This window comes from Phyllopteryx taeniolatus, chromosome 4 (assembly GCF_024500385.1).
Source record: "Phyllopteryx taeniolatus isolate TA_2022b chromosome 4, UOR_Ptae_1.2, whole genome shotgun sequence".
In the NCBI taxonomy this organism is placed as follows: Eukaryota; Metazoa; Chordata; class Actinopteri; order Syngnathiformes; family Syngnathidae; genus Phyllopteryx; species Phyllopteryx taeniolatus.
The window spans coordinates 1164140-1188545 of record NC_084505.1 but is presented as its reverse complement, the minus strand read 5'-3'; the positions used below and the strand labels follow the sequence as shown (position 1 = coordinate 1188545).

Genomic DNA, 24406 nt, shown 5'->3' with positions numbered 1-24406 from the left:
TGGATGCTGCATTTCTACTCAATTACCGTATTTTCACGACCATAAGGTGCACCGTATTAAAAGGCGCATGTGAAAACATACGTTAGCATGAATGTTAGCGCATGTTTTTAAAAAGGCAGCGGGAGCAAAACTGAGTTCAGTTGTACTTTATTGAAGTATTTAACAATGTACTCACGTTATTTTTTGATCGATCCTCATCCACAAATCCATCAAAGTCCTCATCTTCTGTATCCGAAATTAAAAGATAGGCAAGTTCTCCATCAAACATGCCGGGTTCCCCCTCGTCATTGTCGGAGTCAGTCTCGTTGCCGGCGGGGTGTTCAGCAATGATGCCGGCTTTCGCAAAAGCTCGGACAACAGTCAAAGCAGATACCTTAGCCCAGGCATCCACACTCCATTCACATATGGTGGTGTAACTCGCCTGGCGCTTCGTCTTCTTGACTTGGCGAAGCTCCTTTTCCTGCTTCCTCCACTTGCGAACCATGGATTCGTTGATCTTGAATTCTCTCGCGGCTGCTCGATTCCCATGTTCCTCCATGTAAGTGATAGCTTGCAGTTTAAACTGTGCTTCGTAAGCGTGTCTCTTCGTAGGTACCATTTTCGGGGGTCCTTAGCCAAACCGATGTTGTTTTGGACAATGCACATACCGGCGCTATATACCTACTGGGGACGTGCCTTTAGCGTCCTCTTTCATGCGCACCCTTTCCCCTTTAACGTCCGCATGATGTCCTCAGTCACCTCCGCCTTTCCTCTATATAAGCAGCGTGTCAGTCAAGCGTAGCGCTCATCAAAGTCACACAACAACATTTACGGATTTTGGAACTCTGTGCACACATAAGGCGTGCCATTTTGGAGGAAATTTAAGACTTTTAATCCAGCCCTATGAGGGGCACAAGCCAGTGCAAACTGTAGGCTGGTCCCAAGCCCGGATAAATGCAGAGGGTTGCGTCAGAAAAGGCATCCGGCTTAAAACTTTGCCTAACAAATATGAGCATCCATCCAAAGAATGTTGAGGTTTGCTCTCGGAGTGACCAGGTTGGATAAAATTAGAAATGAGCTCATCAGAGGGACAGCCAAGGTTCGATGTTTTGTAGACAAAGTTAGAGAGAGCAGACTGCGATGGTTTGGACACGTCCAGAGGAAAAATAGTAAGTACATTAGTCGAAGGATGATGAGGATGGAGCTGCCAGGCAAGAGAGCAAGAGGAAGACCAAAGAGAAGGTTGATGGATGTCGTCAGACATGAGGGCAGTTGGTGTTCGAGAGGAGGATGCAGGAGATAGGCTTACATGGAAAACGATGACGCGCTATGGCGACCCCTAAAGGGACAAGCCGAAAGGAAAAGAAGTGTGCATTTTGGTCGTGAAAATACGGTATATTTTGTAATTAATTTAAAAAGGCTATGAACTTATGTAACTAATTACGAGCTCTGTAAATTGACCAACTCACCATGAAATAGCCCACTTGAAAGATGCAGCACTCTTGAAATATCCAAGATATTGGGATCCAAGATTGCGCCAAACCATGTGGTCGCCTCGGTTACGTGCTCTCCAGGCAAGCTATCAGTTACGCGGAGTAACATGGGAATCGAGCAGCCGCGAGAGAATTCAAGATCAACGAATCCGTGGTTCACAAGTGGAGGAAGCAGGAAAACGAGCCTTGCCAAGTCAAGAAGACGAAGCTGAGTTTCCGCGGGAAAAAAATGAAAAACAAAACACGGAAACAAGGCGAGGTGGCCCGAGTTGGAAGACCAATTGAAGCAATTGATTGATGAGCAAAGAACAGCCGTGAGAAGCGTCCCTACAGTCACCATTCGACTGAGTGCAATAAATCGGTGCTTGCCATCATTCCGGGAGGCTTGACGAAGCGCTGGACATCCATGTAAACAGGGCGTTCAAAGTGAAGTGAGCGGCATGGGAGCCATGGATGACAGATGGCGAACACAGCTTTACTAAGACGAGGAGGCAGCGCCGGGCGAGTTACGCCTCAATTTGTGAATGGATTGTGGATGCTTGGGCTAACATGTCTCCTTGCACTGTTGTTCGAGCTTTCGCACGGCAACGAGACTGTCTCGAACCTGCCGTGTTTGATTGAGAACTTGCCCAGCTGTTCATTTCGTTTACAGAAGATGAGGACTTTGATAGATTTGTAGATGAGGATTGATAAAAAATAACGTGAGTACATTGTTAAATACTTCAATAAAGTACAACCGAACTCAGTTTTGCTCCCGCTGTCTTTTTAAAAACATTGTTTTAGCGTGCATGCATGCTACCATATGTTTTAAGCTAGCGTATGTTTTACCATACCTGCGCCCAATAATACGGTGCCTTATGTGTGTGTTAAACACAGAAATAGACCCCGTAACTGAGACTGCACCTTTTAATACGGTGCGCCCTATGGTCGTGAAAATACGGTATACATTATTCGTGCACTCACTGTCGTAGTCTCGACACTCAGCGCTACCTGCATATCTGTTGTTGACCAATACTGGCCATTCATGTGCTTGTAGTATTTGCACTATTTGCTCAATTGACACTGTTCCAGATTATCGCACCATTAGTAACTTTAAACTGCTTACATTTGTTGAAGTCTCCACCATTTGCACAATGGTCACTGTACCAGATTATCACTCTATTAGTCATTTCAAACTGCTCTTAATTGCTGGAGGACTGCATCATTTCCACAATTGTCCGACAAAAAAAAAAAGGTATCGGCATGACCACATTACCGGTAACCTTCCATTGCTCAGTGACTCTCCGTAATGTTTTTGTCTTTTATGTTTCAAAAGTATTTTCTGTTGTTGTAGTAGAGTGCCTCCAACTATTTATCCATCCATCCATTTTCCATACCGCTTATCCTCACTAGGGTCGCGGGTGTGCTGGAGCCTATCCCAGCTGACTCTGGGGCAGAGGCAGGGTACACCCTGAACTGGTCACCAGCCAATCGCAGGGCACACATAGACAAACAATTTGCATTCACGTTCACACCTATGGGCAATTTAGAGTTCTCAATTAATCTGTGACGTTTTTGGAATGTGGGAGGAAACCGGAGCCCGGAGAAAACCCACACAGGCACGGGGAGAACATGCAAACTCCACATAAGCGAGGCCGGATTTGAACCCGGGTCCTCAGAACTGTGAGGCAGATGTGCTCACCAGTCGATCACCGTAGACAAATTCCTTGTGTGTTTTGACATTCTTGGCAAATAAAGATGGTTCTGATTCTGATATTGGAGCGTGATCACAGAACATCAAATGTTTTGTTGTGAAAGTCAACAGGGTTGCAAGAAACATGTTGAAAAATAAATGTGCCAACTCAGCAACTCCATACACCAGTTGACTAACATGCATGTGATATGGTGTTCATTCACTGATAAGTTACATAGAAATGCTCTAGGCTTTAATCACTTATGCTGGGAACACTAACAATAACACAGGTTGCATAAAGATGTCAATTCACAGTTTCTTACAGGTGCTGAGAGACGATAAAAACATCCCAACGCACCACTCATCAGTAGCACTGCCTTCCTTGCTCATTTCCCACATCTGGTCCTGACCTGCCCTTTTCTGCCCTCTTTCTCATCTTGTCCTGTTGGTTAGCTGTTGTATGTCCTCTTGTGGTGTCCCCCCCCCCCCATCCACAAATAAGAACACTTTTTTACTTTTGTAAGGTTACCTGTGGTCAAATATCTAGACTATTGTTCTCCTGTGGTTCGTACCCCATTCCCCTAGTCTCTTCTGTCCCTCTGTCTGTCCCCGAAAATCCTTTTCATCAGGCTGAATTTTCAATCAACATCAGAATAATTGTCTGCTCTATCGAGGTTCGACTGTATATCAGATTTTGTCAATTTCTATTGGAAAGTTTTTAGTTGTTTGCTTGTAATTCTCACTTAAACAGATGAAAAAAGTGAGACTGGAAAAAAATTTTCATTTAGTTGTCATGGTCACTGATGGTGTCGTGGTACACTCGCCTGACTTTGGTGCAGGCAGTGTGGGTTCAGTTCCCACTCAGTGACTGTGAATGTGAGTGTGAATGGTTGTCCGTGTCTATATGTGCACTGCAATTGACTGGCAACCAGTTCAGGGTGTAGTCCGCCTTTCGCCCAAAGTCAGCTGGGTTAGGCTCAAGTGCCCCGCGACCCAAACCAGGATAACCGGTGTTGAGAATGGATGGATTTAGTTGTCATAATCCTGCACGCCAATAGTTGCATAATAATTGTCCACATATTTATATTTTCCTAAGAAAGCCTTAACCTTACTTTTACTTTATTAAACATTCTTGTTTGAGGGTTATTAACTTTTTGGGATTATCCTAAAGCACTGTGGTTGCTGATTCATAATAATATTCCTAAAAAAATAATTCTGCACACGGTCTATGCTGCCATGAATCTATTACATGTTGAGGTTAAACGTCAAATCACTCTTGTTCTAATTTAATGTTGTCAGAAGATCAACCGAAATACTCAATGATATAAAAATTACAGTAGAAGCTCTGGGACCCAACACAATCAATTTAGGGACATTTGTCAAGCTTAACTTCTTTGTTGCAAAACCGATTTTAAGGCAATAATCCTTTTTATTAATCAACCAAATCCATTTTCCCCCCTTACCGACTTCTGTAGCCTGCTGACACAAACTGTTACACTGAAGACTTTGCGGCAACCAGTAGTTTACTAAAGAGGCGCCATTTATGTTAGTCATTTGGAATTGTTTCTGTTTTGCAGCGTCAGAAAATGAGGAGCAAACAGTCCACTGCAATGTATGTTTACACTGCTGAAACCAAAGCAAATGGCACGAAAGGGAAAACTCCCACTAAATAACAGATAATATACTTATTTCACTTTGTTTTACTTATGACAAGGGGCTTGGTGGAACGCCATCGTGTAGTCAATTGTGCTGAACATTGTCAAAGACATGGTGCCCATCTGAGTCTTCTCGTCCAACATAATTGTCTGACCTTCCATACTGTATATGCATCTTAAAGATTGGTCAAAAAGACCTTAAACATGCTCCTGAACCTTGTAGAAAGCCTTCTCAACAGAGGTGGTGCTGTTATGGCTGATCATATCAAACCCTTATTGATTAAGAATGAGATTTCACTTAAATTCATATGTGGGTCAAGGCAGGTGACCAAATACTTTTGGGAATATAGTATACCTCTCTATCCCTAAGTGCCCCCTCAGACAGTGTCTTCAGTGTACGGGTGACATTGTAACATGTATCAGGGCATGCCTAAAGCCTCATGTTGTAGACAGTTCTATTTTCCTTCCTATGTTTATTAAGACAAGGTAACATACTTGGCATGTACCTGTGCTTTTTACTGTATGCAGGATTTTGTTTCGATTTTTAGGGACCACTGTTAATTTTGTTTGGATGCAGCACCTTTTATTCAGGTTATGCTCAGTGACAGTTTAGTTAGAGTATTAATCCCCATGGGAATATGTATTTTTTAAATTTATTGTAAAATTTTCAAACATTTAAAATGTTTTATCAAAATGAATTAAGGGTTGTGTTTAAAGAGCGTGACAAAGCAGCCTTGACTCCCCGAGGGACACGGTCGAATGCCTTCTCCAAGTCCACAAAACACATGTAGACTGGTTGGACGAACTCCCATGCACCCTCGAGTACCCTGCCGAGGGTGTAGAGCAGGTCCACTGTTCCACGGCCAGGACGAAAACCAAACTGTTCCTCCTGAATCTGAGATTCAACTTCCCGACTGACCCTCCTCTCCAGCATCCCTGAATAAACCTTAACAGGGAGACTGAGGAGTGTGATCCCCCTGTAGTTGGAACACACCCTCCGGTCCCCCTTTATAAAAAGGGGGCCACCACCCCAGTCTGCCAGTCCAGAGGGACTGACCCCGATGTCCATGCGATGTTGCAGAGGCGTGTCAACCAGCACAGCGCCACAGGATCCAGAGCCGTTAGGAACTCCGAGCAAATCTCATCCACCCCCGGGGCCATGCCACCGAGGAACTTTTTAACCACCTTGGTGACCTCAGCCCCAGAGATAGGAGAACCCGCCTCAGAGACCCCAGACTATGCTTCCTCATGGGAAGGTGTGTCAGTGGAATTGAGGAGGTCTTCGAAGTATTCTCCCCACCGCCTCACAACGTCTCGAGTCGAGGTCATCAGTGCCCCATCCTCACTATACACAGTGTTGATGGTGCACTGCTTCCCCCACCGACGACCTTACGGCCACAGCTCCGGTCGGCCGCCTCAGCAATGGAGGCGTGGAACATGGTCCACTCGGACTCAATGTCCCCCGCCTCCCCCGAGATGTGGGTGAAGTTCTGCCGCAGGTGGGAGTTGAAACTCCTTCTTGACAGGGGATTCTGCCAGACGTTCCCAGCAGCCCCATACAATATCTTTGGGCCTGCCAGGTCGGACCGGCATCTTCCCCCACCATCGGAACCAACTCACCACCAGGCTCCGCCCCTCTCTTCACCCGAGTGTCCAAGACATGTGGCTGCAAATCCGATGACACGACCACAAAGTTGATCATCAAACTGCGTCCTAGGTTGTCCTGGTGTGTGGACACCCTCATGCTTGAACATGGTGTTCGTTATGGACAATCTGTGGTGAGCACAGAAGTCCAATAACAGAACACCACTCTGGTTCTGATCGGGGGGCCATGCCTCCCAATCACGCCCTTCCAGGTGTCACTGTCATTGCTCACGTTAGCATTGGAAGTCCCCCAGCAGAACAATGGCGTCCCCAGCGGGAGCGCTCTCCAGCACCCCCTCCAAGGACTCCAAAAAGGGTGGGCACTCTGAACTGCTGTTTGGTGCATAGGCACAAACAACAGTCAGGACCCGTACCCCCAATAAGTACACCCACACCTGCTCACCGCCTCTCGCCGTGGGCAACTCCAGAGTGGAAGACAGTCCAACCCCTCTCAAGAGGACTGGTAACCGAGTCCAAGCCGTGTGTGGAGGTGAGCCCGACTAGTCCGAACTTTTTGACCTCACACACCAGGTCAGGCTCCTTCCCTGCCAGTTTTGAGCCAGTTTCTTCTTCTGGGGATCGGATCGCCACACTGCACTCGACCCCTATGGCTACTCCCGCAGGTGGTGAGCTCACGGGAAGGGGCACCCACGTTACCCTTTCGGGTTGAGCCCTGCTGGCCCCCATGGGTGCAGGCCCACCAGGCGCTTGCCTTTGAACCCTACCTCCAGGCCAGGCTCCAGAGGGGGGCTCGAGTGACCCGCGTCCGGGCAAGGGAAACCTATGTCCATTTATTATGTGCGTCATAGGGGTTTTTGGATCCGTGTTTTGTCTGGTACTTCACCTAGGACTTTTGCCATGGGTGACCCTACCAGGGGCATGAAGCCGCAGACAACTTTGCTACAAGGATCATTGGGACACACAAACCCCTCCACCAAGATACGGTGACAGCTCCAGGAGGGGTCAATTCAAAGCGAAAATTAAATTTTGGAAAGGGGGGTGGGGGATCTGGGATTTTATTTTAAGGCCTAGTTGTTTTCATAAAATTTTAACCTCGTCTTTTTCAGGCTTTGACACTGAGTTGAAGTCTTGCTTGATATGATGACATCCTTTGACCTCAGTTGTTTAGTCCTTGTTTATTTATTTTTGGGTCAGGACATTCTCTGTTGCAAATTCTAAAAAAAAATTCTTCTGCATTCAAAACCGTAGGTGTGAAAATTAGAAGTGAACATTATTTTGTCATTGAGTGACATTGAGTTTTTGTCCTCCTTTCCAGCCAGGACTTCCGCTGTCTGCTGTTTGTGAAATATGCAAGGAGCCTAACCAAGATGAAACTGGAGATGGCTTCTTTACTCTGATGGAATGTTCCAATTGTGCACAGATAGTCCACCCTGCTTGCCTCACGGTACAAAACATTTGTTTTTTTCAAAATAATTTCATGTCACATTTTATTTTAGTTTCACTGACAAAAAGTAGTGATTAACACGGCTGACATTTTGAAGCAGTCAGCGTGGGATCAAATTCCTTTGAGAGTGAATGGATGTCTCTTTGGCAGTCAATCCTGTGTGTAGTCTGGCTCTTGTCCAGAGTCAGCTCGGATAGGCTTCAGCCTGTCCATGCCCCTGAAATGCAAATGAGTGGTTGGTTGGCCCTGTTTTTTGTACATTCTTTAAAATCCCTGTAACGTGAAAATAAATGTCGCCTTAATTTGATACACCACATTGAAGTATTGTTAACAACTCGGTGAAGTATTTTTCTCGTTTTTTTTTTTTTCTAAATACATAAAATATGTTTGAATTCCTGAAAACATGCAAAGGCTGAGAACAATTTAGTGGTGCTTTAAACTGTTTCTCACCTTCTCAGTTGACCGGAATTTTTTTTTGGGTGTGGCCCAGTGACACCTTATATTAAGTACTGAGCGGTTGTCATTCAGTTAGTGGCTATTCGCCGTAATTTCCACTTCCTTAGTACTAACTGGCTCCACTTCTACCACGACAGTGTGCAGTTAGCCATCAACCTATGCCTACAACCCAAAAAAGTGTTTTGTGTTTACAGTTATTTGGAATGTAATGTCCTGCCGTGTGCACTGACATGCGAAAATGGATGGCCCTGCCTCCCCATTCCAGCCCACCAGCGGGTAGTAGTTAGTAGCTACCAGTGGTTCCCGAACATCATCCAGAGGGACCAGTACATCGCCCTAATGTGGCTCCCTCAGAGTGCACCATGGCCAACCAAACTTCCCCCAACGGCCTGCTGTATTTCAACAGAGGTAAAGGACGGGAAAATTGTCCCGGCGCGGCTGCTGGTCATTGCGCTGGGGCTCAGAGGCTGCCAGGCTGTCACAGGCTCTGCAGGCCGTGAGAGCATATGTATCGCTCAGAAGAAGATTGCGGACTTTGACCAGGAGGCCAGGTTAGGACAGGCACATACAGACCCTTTCCAAATAATTTGAATATCATGGAAACCCTTATTTCCATAATTCCATTCAAAAAGTTAAACTTTCATAGATTATAGATTCTGGGCCCACAATTTAAACAATTTAAAGTACCCTAATTTCTCGTGTATCATGCGCATTTTTTTCCTACCAAAAAATGGTCAAAAGTCAGTTGTACGCATGATATATAGGCATAGGAGAAAAGGACAGACATTTACATTTTATAAATGTATGCCGTCCTCTAGAGTTTATGAAAAAGCTGTACACTTTCATTCCAATAGGCCACCGCCCCCTAGAGGTTATGAAAAAGCTGTACACTTTCATTCTAGTATGTCACCGCCACCTAGAGGTTATGAAAAAGGTGTAGCCTACACTTCCTTTTTTGTCCTGTTAGGTCAAGCAGAATGGAGGATCTGTATCCCTTTTATGCCAGAACAGTTTTGCTGTGTCACAGTTTTTAAGCTGTCGCTGTGGTTTCTTAGTATTATAATTGTTTATTGAGAATCAGAGTCAATCAGTCAAACAGAACAAAGTTTTTAGAGTGGAGAGAGAAACAAGACAAAAGACAAAGCACTCATTTTAAACAGAAAAGTAAATCATTACATATCTACAACAATGAAAGATTAGATATGAGTGTTGTATGGGGCTGTAGTGCTACACCCTGTGAGGGAAGGACAGGACAAGGACAGGAGAAGACGCATGTTAGGAAAAGGGTCGTGAACCCGACTGTACAACTGAAGTGTGGCGGGATTAACTATATAAATTAGGATGAGACTAATTGTGACTTATTGTCACAATAAGTGAGTGGCCCCACACCCAGAGAAAGAGTCCCAGGGAATTGACACCGTTTTGCATGCACAAAGACTGACAGAAGTGTCCTGCAATTGCTGTGCCTGCACCGCGGAGGCTGAGAACCCCACCCTATCAATTGAGGGGCGGGATCGGGCCCAGGGGTCCACCCGAGAGTAGCCCCTCCCTCCACCCACAGGAGAGACAGACGCCCCCCCCAACCTGCAGGGCCCACAATGCAGCCAGTCCCCGCCCAGCCCGAGGGCGGGAGGGTATCCCTTGTTTGTTGGAAAGGAGGGCGGATAGGGCACCCGATAAGGAGGTGGAACCCAGGGAGTAGCCGCGGGTCATGAGAGGGGAGCCCCAACGCCAAGCAGTCATCCAGCCCAGGGGGCCTGGCCTCAGGAGCACCACCATGAAGCTAAGTGCTGCTAAATTTAACAGACGTCTGACATTTGTGGAACTTCTACCTTTAATGAAGCCTGTCTGACCAGACAAGCCTACAATTTCATTCCAATATTACAGGGGTACGTATGACTGCATATATGTACAATAAGTACAAGCAAGTAATAAGCTCATAAGTTTACATACCCGGGCAGAATTTGTGAATTTTTTTTTTTATTTATTATTTTTTTTAAATACGACTGATGACTGAACAACAACCATCATCAATTCCTTTGTTTTGTTTAATGATAATGCTTTTCTGAAATGGTTGACAGTTTAATTTGAATCCCATTAAAATAAAATTCGATGTTTCGCCTGGTCCTTCGTTTTCTCTTTTCTCTTACCCATCTTACACATTTTGCCTGGGTAATCAAACGTGCACAACTGTGTGTTTTCTCATTCACTAAATCAAAGTAGGGCTCTGAATTTCAAAAATTAGAGCAAGTAAATAAGAAGGTGTTCAAATCAAGTGCTTCAGAATAATTCTTTGAAAATACTAACAAATATTACAGATACAGATAATCATGTTTTGATCATATGGGTACAAGCAAAATAATGCGTTGTAAAAATGCATTATACGTGGGTTGAAGGGTTTTCCAGAATTTTTAGGTCAACTTTGGGGGTGCGTGTTATACATGGGTGCCCATTATACAGGATAAATTACGGTATTTCTTTATTTTTACATAATTTGGGCTTCTCACTCATAAAACCCACGCAATCAAGAATTCAAAAAAATAGAATACTATGAAGAAATCAGCCCAAATTTTGCAGGCCATAAATGTTTTAGACTTAGTGTGACACACTAATCATCAACTAAACTCAAAGCACCTGCACAGGTTTCCCCAGGTGTCCTGGAAATGCTTCAGTTGGGTTCAATATTGGGAAGACTGCAGACTTGACAACTGGCCAGAAGACCATTGATAACCTCCACGGGATGGGTAGGCCACAGATGTTCACAGCTAAGGAGGCTGGCTGTTCACAGTGTGCTGTGTCCAAGCATTTCAATGGAAAGTCTAGTGGAAGGAAAAAATGTGGCAGGAGAAGATGCAAAAGAGATGACCATGGGCTTCAGTGGATTATCAAATAATTATTATTATTATTCAAGAATCTAGCAGAGCTCCAGAAAGAGTGGAATGAGGCGGGAGTCACAGCTTCAAAAACCACCACATTCAGACGTATCCGGGAGATGGGCTACAACTGTTGGGTTCCTCGGGTTCAAGCCACTTATGAGCCTGAGCCAACATAGGAAGCGTCTCAACTAGGCCAAGGAGAAAAAGGACTGGACTTTTGGCAAGTGGTCCAAGGTCCTCTTTTCTGATGAAAGTGTGCCTTTCATTTTGGAATCAAGGTCCAAGGGTTTGGAGGAAGACTGGTGAAGCACAGAACCCAAGCTGCTTGAGGTCCAGTGTGAATTATCCACAGTCAATCATGATTTTGGGTGCAATGTCCAGTGCAACTGTTGGTAAACTCTGCTTTCTTAAATCCAAGGTCACCGCAACAGTCTACCAGAATGTTTTAGAGGACTTCATGATTCCTTCTGCTGAGGATCTGTATGGAGATGCAGATTTAATCTTCCAGCAGGACCTGGCCCCTGCCCATAGCGCCAGAAGCACCATAATCTGGTGTGATGCCAAAGCCATCACAGTGCTTGATTGGCCAGCCAACTCGCTGGATCTAAACCCCATTGAGAATCTATGGGGTATTATCAGGAGGAAAATTAGGGGCACCAGACCCAAAAACAAAGAAGAACTGACAGCAAGCATCAAGGAAATCTGGGCTTCCATAATTCCCAGGCAATGCCACGGCGCATCAAGGCAGTGATGAAAGCAAAGGGATTCGCAACCAAGTATTGAAGATTAACATATCGTTTTGAAAGTACCATATTTTGATTGATTTAATGTGACCCTAATTTTTTTTTGTTTTCTTTTTTTTTTTTTTCTACAAAAACTAAATGGTAAATGGTGATTTCTTCACAGTATTAAAATGTTTTGAATTCCTGATTCTGTGGGTTTTATAAACTGGAAACCCAAATTATGTAAAAATGCAAATATTTGAAATTTAAATTGTGGGTCCTGAATCTACAACCCCAATTCCAATGAAGTTGGGACGTTGTGTTAAACATAAATAATAACAGAATACAATAATTTGCAAATCATTTTCAACCTATATTTCATTGAATACACTACAAAGACAATATATTTAATGTTCAAACTGATAAACTTTATTGTTTTTAGCAAATAATCATTAATATTTCATTGCATACACTACAAAGACAATATATTTAATGTTCAAACTGATAAACTTTATTGTTTTAGCAAATAATCATTAACTTAGAATTTTATGGCTGCAACACATTCTAAAAAAGATGGGACAGGGTCATGTTTACCACTGTGTTACATCACCTTTTCGTTTAACAACATTCAATAAACGTTTGGGAACTGAGGACACTAATTGTTGAAACTTTGTAGGTGGAATTCTTTCCCATTCTTGCTTGATGTACGGCTTCAGCTGTTCAAGGGTCCCGGGTCTCTGTTGTCGTATTTTACGCTTCATAATGCGCCACACATTTTCAATGGGAGACGGGTCTGGACTGCACAGGCCAGTCTAGTACCTGCACTCTTTTACTACGAAGCCACGCTATTGTAACACGTGCAGAATGTGGTTTGGCGTTGTCTTGCTGAAATAAGCAGGGAAAAAGACGTTGCTTGGATGGCAGCATGTTTCTCCAAAACCCGTATGTACCTTTCAGCATTAATGGTGGCTTCAGAGATGTGTAAGTTACCCATGCCATTGGCACTAACACAGCCCCATACCATCACAGATGCTGTCTTTTGAGCTTTGCGTCCATAACAGTCCGGAAGGTTATTTTCTTCTTTGGCCCGGAGGACACGACGTCCACAATTTCCAAAAACAATTTGAAATGTGGACTCGTTGGACCACAGAACACTCTTCCACTATGCATCAGTCCATCTTAGATGAGCTCGGACCCAGAGAAGCCGGCGGCGTTTCTGGGTGTTGTTGATAAATGGCTTTTGTTTTGCATCGTAGAGTTTTAAGTTGCACTTACGGATGTAGCGCCGAACTGTATTTACTTACATGGGTTTTCCTAAGTGTTCCTGAGCCCATGTGGTGATATCCTTTATACATTGGGGTCGCTTTTTGATGCAGGTCGAAGGTCACGGGCATTCATTGTTGGTTTTGGGTCTTGCCGCTTACATGCAGTGATTTCTCGAGATTCTCTGAACCTTTTGATGATATTATGGACCGTAGATGATGAAATCCCTAAATTCCTTGCAGTTGTACGTTGAGGAACATTGTCCTTAAACTGTTCGACAATTTTCTCACACACTTGCTCACAAAGAGGTGAACCTCGCCCATCTTTGCTTGTGAATGACTGAGCAATTCAGGGAAGCTCCTTTTATACCCAATCATGGCACCCACTTGTTCCCAATTAGCCTGTTCACCTGTGGGATGTTCCAAAGAGGTGTTTGATGAGCATTCCTCAACTTTCTCAGTCTCTTTTGCCACCTGTCCCAGCTTTTTTGGAACGTGTTGCAGACATAAAATTCAAAGTTAATGATTATTTGCTAAATCCAAAGTTTATCAATTTGAGCATTAAATATCTTGTCTTTGTAGTGTATTCAATTAAATATAGGTTGAACATGATTTGCAAATCATTGAATTCTGTTTTTATTTGTTTAACACAACGTCCCAACTGTATTTAATTGATAGCTTTAACTTAAGAAGGGCATGTTTTCAGAGCATTCACAGACGTCCACAGTGTCTGAAAGCTGAGAGGTGTTCTTCTAAACTTAACGATTTTAAAGCCTGATTTCATAAACTTGGCTTTTTTTCCCATTCAAATTCGGCAGGCTTGTTAACAACACTGTTCTCTGTGGTGTCAAATTTCCAAGACATTTTTTGTCACTTCACAGGGCTTTTAAAAAAATTCTCCCAAGTGTACACTCGCCTCCAAAGGTATTGGAATAGCAAAGTCAATTCCTTTGTTTTTATTGTGTACTGAAGACATTTGGGTTTCAGATCAAAAGATGAATATGAGACAACATTTCAGCTTTTATTTCATGGTATTTACATCTGTGTTATACAACTCAGGATAGAGCACATTTTGTTTGAACCCACCCACTTTTCAAGTGAGAAAAAGTATTGGAACAGACATTAAATTAACTTAGTGAATATTTGGTCGCATAACCCTTGCAATAACTGCATCAAGCCTGTGACCCATTGACTTCACCAGACTTAATTTGAAATGCTTTCTCCAGGCCTTTTGCCTCTTTGTTTTTGTTTGTTTCTGGGGGTTTTTCCCTTCAGTCTCCTCTTCAGGAGGTAAAATGCATGCTCTATTCGGTTAAGATTTGACTGACTTGGCCAGTCTAAGACCTTCCACTTTTCCTCCCTGGTGAAGTCCTTTGTTGTGTTGGCAGTATGTTTTGGGCCATTGTCTTGTTGCATGATGAAGCTTCTCCCAATTAGTTCGGATGCATTTTTCTGTAAATTGCCAGACAAAATGGTTTGGTAGACTTCCAAATTCATTCTGCTGCTACCATCATGAGTTACATCGTCAATAAAGACGAGTGAGCCCCTTCCAGAAACAGCCATACAAGCCCAAGCCATGACATTACCTCCACCATGCTTCACACATGAATTTGTGTGTTTTGGATCATAAGCTGATCCTTTCTTTCTCCTTACTTTGGCTTTTCCATCACTTTGGAAATTCCAAAACTTTTGTGGCTCATCTCTGTAGTTTGCAAAATCCAATCTGGCTTTCCGATTCTTTTTGCTGATGAGTGGTTTGCATCTTGTGGTATGGCCTGTATATTTATTCCCTCGACGACATCTTCGAACAATGGATTGTGATGCCTTCATCCCTGCCCTGTGGAGGTTGGCAGTGATGTCAATGAATGTTGTCTTTGGGTGTTTCTTCACAGGTCTCACAATGTTTCTGTCATCAACTGCTGTTGATACCCTTGGCTGACATGTTCGATGTCTATTGCTCAGTCCACCAGTAGTTTTTTTTCCCCAGGGCATTCCAAATTGTTGTTTTTGCTATGCCCAATGTTTGTGCAATAGCTCTGATCGATTTTCTCTCTTCTCTCAGCTTCAAAATTGTTTTCTTTTGTCTAGCGCAGGGGTCGGCAACCTTAAATACTCAAACAGCCATTTGGACCGTCTCCCACATAAAAAAAACACCGGGAGACACAAAATCCTTTGGACATCAAAAGTTAGGATAACACTTCATATGGCGTTTTTTATTATTATTACCGTATTTTCACAACCATAAGGCACAGTCTCAGTTAGGGGGGCTATTTCTGTATTTATCACATACATAAGGTGCACCGTATTATTGGGCGCAGGCATGGTAAAACATACGGTAGCATGCATGCACGCTAAAACAATGTTTTTACAAAGACAGCCGGAGCAAAACTGAGTTTGGTTGTACTTTATTGACCTATTTAACAATGTACTCACGTTATTTTTTGATCAACCCTCATCCACAAATCTATCAAAGTCCTCATCTTCTGTATCCGAAATTAACAGCTGGGCAAGTTCTCCATCAAACAGGCCAGGTTGCTTTCGTCATTGTCGGAGTCAGTCTTGTTGCCGTGCGGCTCCTCAGAAATGATGCCGGCTTTTACGAAAGCTCGAACAACAGTGCAAGCAGACACGTTAGCCCAACCATCCACTATCCATTCACAAATTGTGCCGTAACTCAGCCGGCGCTGCCTCCTAGCTGTGTTCGCCATCTGTCATCCATGGCTCCCACGCCGCTCACAACTTCACTTTGAACGCCCTGTTTACACCGATGTCCTGTGGTTGGAGTTCCTTCGTCAAGCCTCCCGGAATGATGGCAAGCTCTGACTTATTTCCCTCAGTCGAATGGTGACTGTAGAGACGCTTCTCCCAGCTGTTCTTTGCTCATTAATCCATTGCTCGAGTTGGTCTTCCAACTCGGGCCACCTCGCCTTGTTTCCGGGGAAACTCAGCTTTGTCTTCTTGACTTGGCGAAGCTCGTTTTCCTGCTTCCTCCACTTGCGAACCATGGATTCGTTGATCTTGAATTCTCTTGCGGCTGCTCGATTCCCATGTTCCTCCGCATAACTGATAGCTTGCAGTTTAAACTGTGCTTCGTAAGCGTGTCTCTTCGTAGGTGCCATTTTCCTGGGTCTTGAGCCAAACCGATGTTGTTTTGCACAATGCACATACCGGCGCTATATACCTACTGGGGGCGTGCCTTTGCGTCCTTTTTCACGCGCACCCTTCCCCCTTTAACGTCCGCATGCTGTCCTCAGTCACGTGTCGGCAGGAAATGCTCCCAGTCAGTCAAGCGCTCATCAAAGTCACACATTTACAGATTTTGGAGAAAATTTTAAGACTTTTAAGTGCGCCTTATGGTCGTGAAAATACGTTACCTTTTTTTTTTTTTTTTTTTTTTAAACAAATAAATAAACTGTAGTGTGTTGCATTTATGAAATCAATAAACTGCTACACACTGCTATACAGAACACGTTTTACTTCTGGATGGAACAAAAACGTTTTGAAATAACATGGTCGTCTATTTGAGTCCCTCCTCGTAATTCATGAAATTAAAGGCAAACTTATCCACCTGCTGTGGAGCAAGCAGTCAGCTGTCAGCTTGAATTAAAAAGGACTATTTCACTTAATGTAAAATGTATATTTGCAAAATAATAGCCATTTTAAATTATTTTAACTGGTTAAAGTGATTTTTGCTCCTGAATCTCAGCGTGCGGCATCAGCACATCAGGGCTGTGTCATCAACTTCATCTTAACAAACGATTGTAAACTGTCATCTGTGAGGCATTAGCACTGTTTTTTTTTTTTTTTTTTTTTTTTTTTTTTTATATATATGTAGTTCATGTAGCACATAGCATTAAACATTCTGTTTTCTTGAGAATCTTTTATTTTCTTTGATTGATCCATGGTTTACCTATGGGGACTCGAGTCATTAATTTGATGACTTTGGACTCGAAAACGATAAAGCACTTGCAACACAACTTGGACTTGAATACCAATGACTCGTGACTTCACTCGGACTTGAGTCCATTGACTTGGAAAGACACATCTCTCTCTATTGCTTTACTTGCCACTTACTATTGGTCTAGAGCAGTGGTTCTTAACCTTGTTGGAGGGACGGAACCCCGCAAGTTTCACACGGAGTGCACGGAACCCTTCCTAATTTGAAAAATAAAACATGGTTTATTTAAAATTCATATGTATATATTTTGTCTGTGTAGAGTCTCAGTCATCCAGGTCATGCACACAATGAACCACGCATCAGTTGCACACAAAATCACTGTGTTAGGTTGCACATTCCACAAAGTGCTGGTAACATGCAGAGAAAAGACAATTAATGTAAGAATAAGGACGTTAACGTTAATTATTGCAAACAAAACATTGCACTGTATGAATCGTGCGGTGTGACGACACGTATGATTGCTTTCGTTTGCATTAGCACAGCTGCCAACCTTTAGAGATTCACTTCAGGACGATTTTGAATTTCCACATTTTAAAAATGTTGTCAAGAACATTACCACGAGACAGTTATTGCAGTATACTAAGTAATTGGATAAAAATAATGCTGCATACTGTTCAATTGCAGAACATGATAATTACATGCAAATTAGTCGCGTTTCAGCGGAATTCTCCGTTTTGAAGTCAAAGTAGCCCATTTACGTGAATCGTATAGATCCGATGAGTTTGTCCTTGGTGGGGGGTTCGCTGTCATCATAGGCTGTTTCGTCCTCCTTGAACGCTGGTAGCTAGCGGTAACTACTTTTACTATGTTACAATGATCTAAATGTCACTCGCTACTTTTATTTATCAATTATTGCTTATTCAACTATTTCGTGTGCAAGACTACGACTTCGACTTCTGCATTGGGCGCTGTTTGCGGCAATCTAATTTAAACGCTACTGACATTTAAGTATAGTTCACCAATCAAATGACAAAAAGTGTTGACCTCCCACAACGTCTTCTATTGGGCTTCCCGGGCATAGGTATTAACACTAGATAAGCCAGCCCGGCTGATCGTCGTGCCTAAATGGCCACCATTTTGGGAAGGTCGTCGTTATCATGAAGGCAACGACGTGCTACTCTTGTTTACATTTAGATGAACAAAAACAACAACTTTCATGTTATATTTGTCTGGCAGTGTCTGCCCAAACGTGCTTTCTTTCAGCTTTCTTATAATTTGAGAAAAAACGTGCAGTAAATTGCAAATGTTTTTTAAATTTTATTTATTGTTTTAATTGTTTGTGCTGTTTACTCAGTACTTGAGTAATAATTTTACTGTTTATGCTTAAGTATTTTTTTCGGAGGACTACTTTTACTTGAGTCACATTGTCAAGTAACAGAACTCTTACTTGAGTACAATATTTGGCTATTCTACCCACCTCTGGAGCGGACAGCCTCTATTGCTACTCTTACGTTGAAGCAACATTTTTGCTCAACAGATCAGCCAGTGTCGTATTTGTTGCACTGGTCTTTTTTATTTTCGCGTTGCGGTGCTGCGTGTCGTGGCACTGGTTGTGGTCTCAGCGGGACCGTGAAGCAAACATAAAATCCGCGATGAGCTAATCCGCTAGTAATCTTGTATTAATTAGGAAACGCGCCTACAATTATCTAATAAGTTTACGGATGTTAATATTAAATGTATTAAGCGATGTTAGGGATTATGTCACAACACAGAATGAACTAACTTCAAATTGTACTCTTCAGAGTCTTCCAGATTGCTTAATTTATGTTAAAATATAAATAAAGATTCTCTGCGGGGGCCCGGGCATCCCCCCAGACCCCCCTTACAATGTTTTTTTTTTTTTTTTTTGTCACCTTTTTCATGCTTTTGGTTTTTGCATTTCTGCCATTACTCTCGAATCATAATCATTAATAAATTATGGCTTCAACATTTATTTTAATATTTTTATTGCATCCACTTCTTAATGGCGGCCGCAGTTGCAGGCTTTATCAAAGTACATGAGGTTTCGACGTACCATCGTCAAAAATGTCTATGGATTTGCTTTTACCAATTCTGTTTTCAACCTTGGTTAAAAAAAAGTATGAAAGCAGATTAAATAGATCTAAAATGTCTTAGGACTCAGCTTTCTAATTTGCAAACAAACAAATAACATTGCTGATAGATTGAATTGGATAGGTAATGCATGGACAATAGTTTAGATTTCTGTTTTGTGCATGTGGTTGTATAGATGTCTTCTCTTGCATGCTATTTATATTATATATTTATATTTCCTATATCCACTATTGCTTCCGAAATGATGGAAATTTCCCCATTGTGGGACTAATAAAGGTTATCTTATGTTACAAATATTTATTATTATTAATAGTAGACTTTTAAAATGACCCAATTCTCAAATGACATCTCCAGTGACGTATTAACTCATTCACTGCCAGCCTTCCCAGTTAAAGGTCAGAGGACAAAGATTTAATTTAAGATTTTAAAATTGATAACTCTAGAACCCCTATGCATACCACACCTGCCATTTCAAAGTGTTTATACAGCAGATATACAGCAGTTAAATCGCTAAATATGATGCAGAATGCGCCTTCATGTTTTTGCATCCGGCGCCTTCCGGTCTTTGGCTCTATCTGGTGCTTTGACGCCAAACTGCCTGCTCAGTCGGCGTTGTGTGCTATTGTTCCTTGCTGTTGTTCCCGTCCTTTGTTGTCGTATGATTTAACGATGTCAACGATGGTTTATTGTGTGGCATTTGGTTTTACAAGTGGTTCAGGCAGTGGCAAGAGTTATTTGTTTTTTTTGGCTTTCCAAGTGAAAAAAGAATATGTGACCAGTGGATAGGGAACGTTAATCGACGGGAAGAAACTTGGTCAGCTCTGGGTGCCTAGCAAGCATTCCAAACTCTGTGCTGATCACTTCGAACCGGCATGTTTTGAGAAAGACTTAACCGAACGCATTGGCTACAGAGGTAGAGGCTGAAATCAGCTGCGGTGCCAACTATTTTTCCTTTGGGCATCGGGACCTCAAACGCCAGCAAGAGAACTAAATCTTGCAGCCGTCGCCGCGCAGACAAGAGGTGAGGATTTCCTTGTATACCTATGACTATATTATGGTTACTATGCACTGGGGAGTAGGAAAAAAAGAGCCACGCAGTACTTTTCAGTACTGTCGTCTGTACCTTTACCTATATGACAAGCCAACAGACACAGCAAAGACTTTCTGTGCGCCGTTTTATAACGCTACTCGAGCGAGGAGTACATATTATATAGGAATACTGGATACTATGTAAAAGCTTGTGCCGTGTCACTGAAACATATATGCATAGATATGTATAGTCGTGCTAAAAATATTGGCACCCTTGGGGTGCCATTATTTCTAGCCATGACTGTATAAAAAGACATGCTTTTGACATACCGTCACATCGAGCCAGTGGCCACTCTTTTTCTGTTGTACAGCTGCTACTTGGCTGCTCGTCGTCATCACTATTCCGACCTCCTGATCGGCTCAAACATGGATGGTTTGAGCTTCCTCCTCCTCATATTCCAATAAGTTGCTCACCATTGTGTATAGTATGTAGCCTGCTGTGTTTGTCAATTGCAACGTCACTTCAGGTAGCCCTTGTGGTGGATACAGAAACCACACCCCGATGTCTTGACCTTCGGGTATGTTCGGTGAGGGCTTAGTATGCGTCATAAAAACCTAATTTTTAGCTTAACTATGGTTGAAAACTTGCTGGAAGTTGTGTGCATGTATTACATAACATATGAACAATATGAATTTTAACTGACCCCATAACATCTTTGTCATCTGACCTTTAACATGGATATTTGGATTGTAATTCTGTCAGTGACAGTGCATTTCCAGTTCAGAGGGCGTCTTGTGAGGCTGTAAATTATTTTACATTTATATCTCCAGACGCTTATTAATTATTTTGTTGATCAAACTCGGTTACTCTCTACTGTGACGTGGTTCCACCCAGACCTATGTGGTGACAAGTGTACTGTATCACCCAATCACATATAGCTTAGCAGTTAGCATCATGGTTTTCCGTCTTTTCTACCCACTCCTCACCCTCCTGTTGTTATAATGCAAACAATATGTGGAAGAAGCATGGTTAGAAGTGTAGCTTATTCGCTACCGTGGAGGCGATGATTAGTGACTTACAATGCGTTGACACCGGCCGCAAAAGAACCTTCGTCTCTGTGGCTTAGAAGCCGGGGGGTACGTAATAAAATGTGCCCCCAAGCAGCTTTTTCCACTCCTTTTTTTTTTAAATTTATTTATTTATTTATTTTATTTTTTGTTTATTTTTTTAAATAAATAATTTAGTGTTATTTTCATCAAATTGTTTAATGAAATTCTCGTCATAATGGCCAGACACAGCGCCATTCTGGTCGGACGCAGGATAAAATAAGTAAAAATTACATTAAAATCCTGAAAAATACCTTTTAATAAAAGCAATAATAACAAAAAATATATATTTAAATTGCAACTGGTAGAGGACCTTTTTATTTATTTATTTATTTATTTTTAATTCACGGTAGGCAACTGGTTAGAGCGTCTGCCTCACAGTTCTGAGGAGCGGGATTCAATCCCCCGGCCCCGCCTGTGTGGAGTTTGCATGTTTTCCCCGTGCCTGCGTGGATTTTCTCCGGGCACTCCGGTTTCCTCCCACATCCCAAAATCATGGTTAATAGGTTAATTGAAAAACTCTAAAATTGCCCATAGGTGTGAGTGCGAATGGTTGTTTGTTTATGTGTGCCCTGTGATTGGCTGGCAACCAGTTCAGGGTGTACCACGCCTCCTGCCCAATGATAGCTGGGATAGGCTACAGCACGCCCACGACCCTAGTGAGGAGAAGCGGCTCAGAAAATGGATGGATGGATGGATGGATATACTGCCGAAGGTATTCCCTCACCCATCCAAATAATCATAAGCAGGTGTTCCAATCACTTCCATGGAGACAGGTTGTATAAAGTCAAGCACCCAGGCATGCAGACTGTTTTTATAAACATTTGTGAAAGAATGGGTAGCCCTCAGGAGCTCAGTGAATTCCAGTGTGGAGCTGTGATAGGATGCCACCTATGCAAAGAGTCAGGTCGTAAAACTTCCTCGCTCCTAAATATTGAACAGTCGACGGTCAGCTGTATTATAAGAACGTGGAAGTGTTGGGAACGACAGCAACTCACCCACGAAGTGGGAGGCCACCAAAACTGGTGGTGTGGATGCTGAGGTGAATTGTGTGAAGAGGTCACCAACTTTCTGCTAATTCAATCGCTACGGACCTCCAAACTTCATGTCGCCTGATCAAATTATTATATTTTTGCAGTTTCCCCACTTTGATTAAGATCATCAAACAAATGTAAATATCAGACAAATTAACTTAAAATGCTGTTTTTGAATGGTAATTTCATTTATTAAGAAAATAAATTGTTACCCGGCCCTGTGTTAAAAAAAAATAAATAATAATAATACAAAAAATAAAAATAAAGTATTTGCCTCCATTGTTACATCATGAATTAATTGTGGCTAACTTTTCATTAATTTTCACTTATCACACCAAGCCTGATTATCTCCAGACCTGTTCAATCAAGAAATCGCTTAAACAGAATCTGTCTGACAAAATCAAATCAAATCCGTCGGGAAGTCGATTCTCAGATTCAGGAGGAGCAGTGTGGTTTTCGTCCTGGCCGTGGAACAGTGGACCAGCTCTACACCCTCGGCAGGGTCCTCAAGGGTGCATGGGAGTTCGCCCAACCAGTCTACATGTGTTTTGTGGACTTGGAGAAGGCGTTCGACCGTGTCCCTCGGGGAGTCCTGTGGAGAGTGCTTCGGGAGTATGGGGTACCGAACCCCCTGATACGGGCTGTTCGGTCCCTGTACGACCGGAGTCAGAGTTTGGTCCGCATATCCGGCAGTAAGTCGGACTCGTTCCCGGTGAGGGTTGGACTCCGCCAAGGCTGCCCTTTGTCGCCGATTCTGTTCATAACTTTTATGGACAGAATTTCTAGGCGCAGCCGAGGCGTAGAGGGGGTCCGGTTTGGTGGCCTCAGTATTGCATCTCTGCTTTTTGCAGATGATGTGGTTCTGTTGGCTTCATCAAGCCGTGACCTCCAACTCTCATTGGAGCAGTTCGCAGCCGAGTGTGAAGCGGCTGGGATGAGAATCAGCACCTCCAAATCTGAGACCATGGTCCTCAGTCGGGAAAGGGTGGCATGCCATCTCCAGGTCGGGGATGAGATCCTGCCCCTAGTGGAGGAATTCAAGTATCTTAGGGTCTTGTTCACGAGTGAGGGAAGAATGGAACGGGAGATCGACAGGCGGATCGGTGCAGCGTCTGCAGTGATGCGGACTTTGTATCGGTCCGTTGTGGTAAAGAAAGAGCTAAGCCGAAAGGCGAAGCTCTCAATTTACCGGTCGATCTTCGTTCCTACCCTCACCTATGGTCATGAGCTGTGGGTCGTGACCGAAAGAACAAGATCCCGGATACAAGCGGCCGAAATGAGTTTCCTCCGCAGGGTGTCCGGGCTCTCCCTTAGAGATAGGGTGAGAAGCTCGGTCATCCGGGAGGATCTCAGAGTAGAGCCGCTACTCCTCCGCATTGAGAGGAGCCAGATGAGGTGGCTGGGGCATCTGATTCGGATGCCTCCCGGACGCCTCCCTGGTGAGGTGTTCCGGGCATGTCCCACCGGGAGGAGACCCCGGGGACGACCCAGGACGCGCTGGAGAGACTACATCCTTCGGCTGGCCTGGGAACGCCTCGGGATCCCCCCGGAAGAGCTGGATGAAGTGGCTGGGGAGAGGGTAGTCTGGGCGTCCCTGCTGAAGCTACTGCCCCCGCGACCCGACCCGGATAAGCGGTAGAGAATGGATGGATGGATGGATGGAAAATCAAATCAGACAAAAGATCTAAAAAAGCTGAAACAAAATTACATGATCCAAACAAATTCAACAACAGTCAAGAACTAAAGTAACTGACATCTATCAGTCTGGAAAGGGTTACTAAGCCATTTCTAAAGCTTTAGGATTGAGAGGACCTGCAAATTAATTTAGGGTACGGTAGGCGTCTTCTAGTGGTTGTCTCGAACAGCAGGGCCGCTTGGAAGAAAGCAGTTTATCAAGCTGTGGGGGAGTCACTGTGACACCTCAGGTTGCAGGGAGCATTTCCGCTACATTATTACTATTTTTTATTTATTTTTATAGATACACCATTAAAAAATACATTGTGTATCTCAAAAAACAGTTATCTTTAGTTCAGCATTTACTGTACCTTTATCTTTCGTTTGG

The 24406-nt window shown here is 43.3% G+C and overlaps 1 protein-coding gene across 5 annotated transcripts in view; it reads left to right on the top strand.

The window, feature by feature from the left end:
• Positions 1-24406, top strand: part of kdm2aa (lysine (K)-specific demethylase 2Aa) — a 197333-nt gene that overhangs the window by 75552 nt on the left and 97375 nt on the right. For all 5 annotated transcript variants that reach the window (XM_061772020.1, XM_061772018.1, XM_061772016.1 and 2 more), the window contains one exon: positions 7720-7848. In XM_061772020.1, the coding sequence (XP_061628004.1) occupies positions 7720-7848 (129 nt within the window). The remainder of the gene's footprint in view (positions 1-7719; positions 7849-24406) is intronic.